This window comes from Haliotis cracherodii, unplaced genomic scaffold, assembly GCF_022045235.1.
Source record: "Haliotis cracherodii isolate W230 unplaced genomic scaffold, xgHalCrac1.p SCAF_3, whole genome shotgun sequence".
NCBI lineage: Eukaryota > Metazoa > Mollusca > Gastropoda > Lepetellida > Haliotidae > Haliotis > Haliotis cracherodii.
The window spans coordinates 44,332,522-44,336,072 of NW_027266286.1; the positions used below are offsets into that span (position 1 = coordinate 44,332,522).

General features: G+C 39.1%; 1 protein-coding gene across 1 annotated transcript; it reads right to left on the reverse strand.

Moving 5' to 3' along the window:
* Positions 1-595: 595 nt before the first annotated feature.
* Positions 596-3,127, reverse strand: LOC139475867 (toll-like receptor 4). Its single transcript, XM_071259078.1, has one exon. It carries the CDS (start codon positions 3,125-3,127, stop codon positions 596-598), a length of 2,532 nt encoding a protein of 843 aa, XP_071115179.1.
* Positions 3,128-3,551: the final 424 nt, after the last annotated feature.

A 3,551-nucleotide genomic window follows, 5' to 3' on the forward strand; every position in this document is an offset into this window, starting at 1 on the left:
TAATAATCAGAAAATAATCAGGTTCGGTTCGGAAAAGTCAATGTTTGCTTGTTGCCTTATGCCGCACTCGGCATTATTAATAATGCTGCCATACGACGACCAGACAAGACAGCGTTTGGTATCATAAGCAATGATCCACGTCGTCAGGGCACCATTGAACACAATCACCAAAGCCACCAAGCCTGACCACCCGATACATGCCACCAAAATATGTGTCAAAAACATTTGAATAAAATGTACATGCTCTGGAGTACGTAGGTATTTTGCACGATAATTCACGATAAGAAACTCGAGATGTTCCCTCTTGTCATACATCTTGGTACAGATTGATCACATCCGTTAAAAATTGTAATAAAATTACATGTCTCCTTTATTGAAAAGGAAATCACTATGGATTAGAGAATGTAACTTCTCTTTCAAGTGATCCTATAATATATCATATCTGGTCAATTTATCATGTCATACAACTAATTTTGAAATCCTGAATGTTCATTAAATCAACGCATACCCAAGATAAGCAGAAACAAATACACAAAAGAAAGGTACCTGAAACCGTCAGTCCAGGTGAATCAATAAACATTACCAGGGTAATTAATTATCTGTTTATGATTAACATTCTTATTTGTTCATACACCGATTTAAGAGCGTCAGAGTCTTCCGCCACCTCCAGTATGTGTTCTTCCGGCACCACTTCCAGTAAGTCCTCTGGTAAATCCCCAATATTCACATCGCCTAAGAGAAGGACAATGATCCTGTTGACGATGTTGTTGCAAGCATAAACACTCCGTCGAGTGATGAATTTTGTCCACCCTTCCTCGTCTCCGTCCAGAAAGTCCTGAGATATGACAAGGACTATTCTCCAGCTAGAATGTATCCCGTTAATGATGTCTTCAGCGATAGTTCCACCAGGCACAGTATCTCGATGATGCAAGAAAAGACGTAATCCAAACCTTACTTCCAACATGTCTCTCATTTCCCCATATACGTAGATCCAGTCCGTTTCCGAACTCCCAATGTACGCATCATAATGGAAATCCTCTCTTTTCGCCAGCGGTTCTTCATTAACAAGGCCTAATGCTTTGATTATGTATCGCTGCACCTTTGTCCAGTTCATATGAACAAGAATCGATGAGATCAGTACAAGGCCTATTAACATCGTAATTGTCAAAGTCACAGAGAGTAGGAGCTTACCAATGCATTTTCTCCAAACCATTGTTCTATTGAGGAACACAGTCAGTGTCGTCGTAAGACTGCCATTCTCAGCAACACATTCGTACTCATCCCTGTCAAGGTTCAGGGGGGCACTGTGCAACCACTCAATAAAATCTATGCTGCTACAGCCGCACGCTAATATATTGCCGTGAAGGTACAATGACATGTTATTGTTCTGAAACAATGTTTGCAGCATACCGCGTTCGGGAGGAGTTAGAGTAGAAATAGAATTGTAAGCCATATCAAGTGAGGACAGTTTAGGACAGTGAGAGAGATCGAAAGGTATATCTTTGAAATTGTTATTGGATAGCTTGATGTGTTTGAGATCAGAGTTGTTGGAAAATATGTCATTTGGCAAAAAGTCTATTGATGAATGTGTAAGATGTATGTTTTGGAGATTTGTTAGCTTCTTAAATAGTGACTTGCCTTTTGTTGTGAGGAAAAGACTGTCAGCATTCACATAATTCAACTTAAGAATTCGTAACCCACTAAAAGTATCAAAAAATGCTCCCATAATATTTCTAATATCATTACCCGACAGATTTATTTCTGAGAGATGCTCAAAACCCAGCAAAGGATAGTTAAATGAATTCATTTCTAAATATGATATATCAAACACACGCAAACTGGTGCAGTTGCAACAACGAATACCTGCATTCAAATCTTGGACTGTGTTTAGGTTACTAATATTTAACACCTGCAGGGTTTTAGGGAGCTTTACGTTAATATGTCCATCTGGAGTACGACTTAAAGACGAGGACAAGAGGCCAGAGGATGTAAATCTATTTTGAGACGTCACGTGCACTGAGATATCCAGGTAAACCAAATTCGAAAATTTATATATGTCAAACATTGATACTCGTCCAATGAGCCTGTTATCTGATAAATCAAAGTGCTTGATGCAAGTCGAAAAAAGTGAATCAACAAGTCCTGCGGTTTCTATATAGTAAATTTGATTATTCCCTATGTCAACCATTTCAACACAAATATCACCCAAGTGTTGTACTGTCTCCTTTGTTAGCATTGTCATAGTCAGTTCATCCTGTGTCATTTGCCCCCAGACAAACACGTGGCGCATGTTCAGGACCGACATATTTCTTCCTCGTAAACCAGCCAATGATTTGAATGCCGAAGTAGGATTTAACCAATTAACTGCTTCCATCGAAAGAATCGATAAATTATGCAATGGTTCAAATGCATATGTTTCAATATGTACAAGATTACATTGATCCAATATAAGAGTAGAGAGATTTGTTGATCGAAATGAACTAAATGTGTCATTTGCTATTTCCTTCAGACTACAACTGTTTTCTTTATCATTATATAATGCACTTGATCCAAGCACAAGAGTTCGAAGATTTATCAGTTTCTCAAATCCACTTTTAAATACTACCTTTGCTGAGCTATCCAGGGATAAATACTGAAGGTTCACAAGTTTGCTGAATGCCATGTCAGGATATATCATTGTAAAACCCACGGCATATGCATCGTTCCCTTTCAAGTGAAGTTCCTTTACATTTATTAGGGGGACAAAGATGTCATCTGGATAGGTATTGGTGTCCATTCTTAGTTTATTCGATTTCATACTTAGTGCCTCGAGGCCCTGTATCCCAGAAAAAGCCCCCGAATCCATGTGATCTATGACGTTGCTGTCCAACTGGAGACCTTTCAGGTCGGGGTATGAAATAAAGCTGTTGTTATCCAGAGACTGCAGCTGGTTGTTTCTCAAGTCGAGGCTGGTGACATTACGTCCCTGATTTACAGGCACGGACTTGAGATGAAGCCCACTACAGTTCAGTAACGTTCCTCCGTATCGACCATCAAATGTAGGTGTGCAGAATGTTGTCACCGCTGCATGAAGGTAATATATCCAACACTGCAACACTAATAGTGTTAGACTGTACAGGTGGGCCATTACTCCTGCAAGGAAAACATTCATGAGATAGGTGAGTAAGTGAGATTTGTTTAAAATTACAATATTCTAGCTATATCACGGATGCCCGTAACTAATCGAATCAAACTCAGACCATCCAGTAACTGAAATCATGAACATACGATCCAAGATTGAAAACATATTAAAAATGGTTAACGGTTAAAAAGGGTTAAGTAAATTGATTGCGATTTTGTTGCGAATATCGACAACATTAAGTTAATTCCCTGGTGAAAGAATTTCACAACATTCGTAGAAAGTATTTAAATGCCCAAGTGAAAGTGCTGAAATCACAATCTCCTAATCGGATTCCAAAACAAAACTATTTAGGGCGTAGCCTAAAGCTACCGGTTCAACGGGGCAGCGATACGTGACAAATGTTTTCATTGGCTGGCACTGCAAACACGAA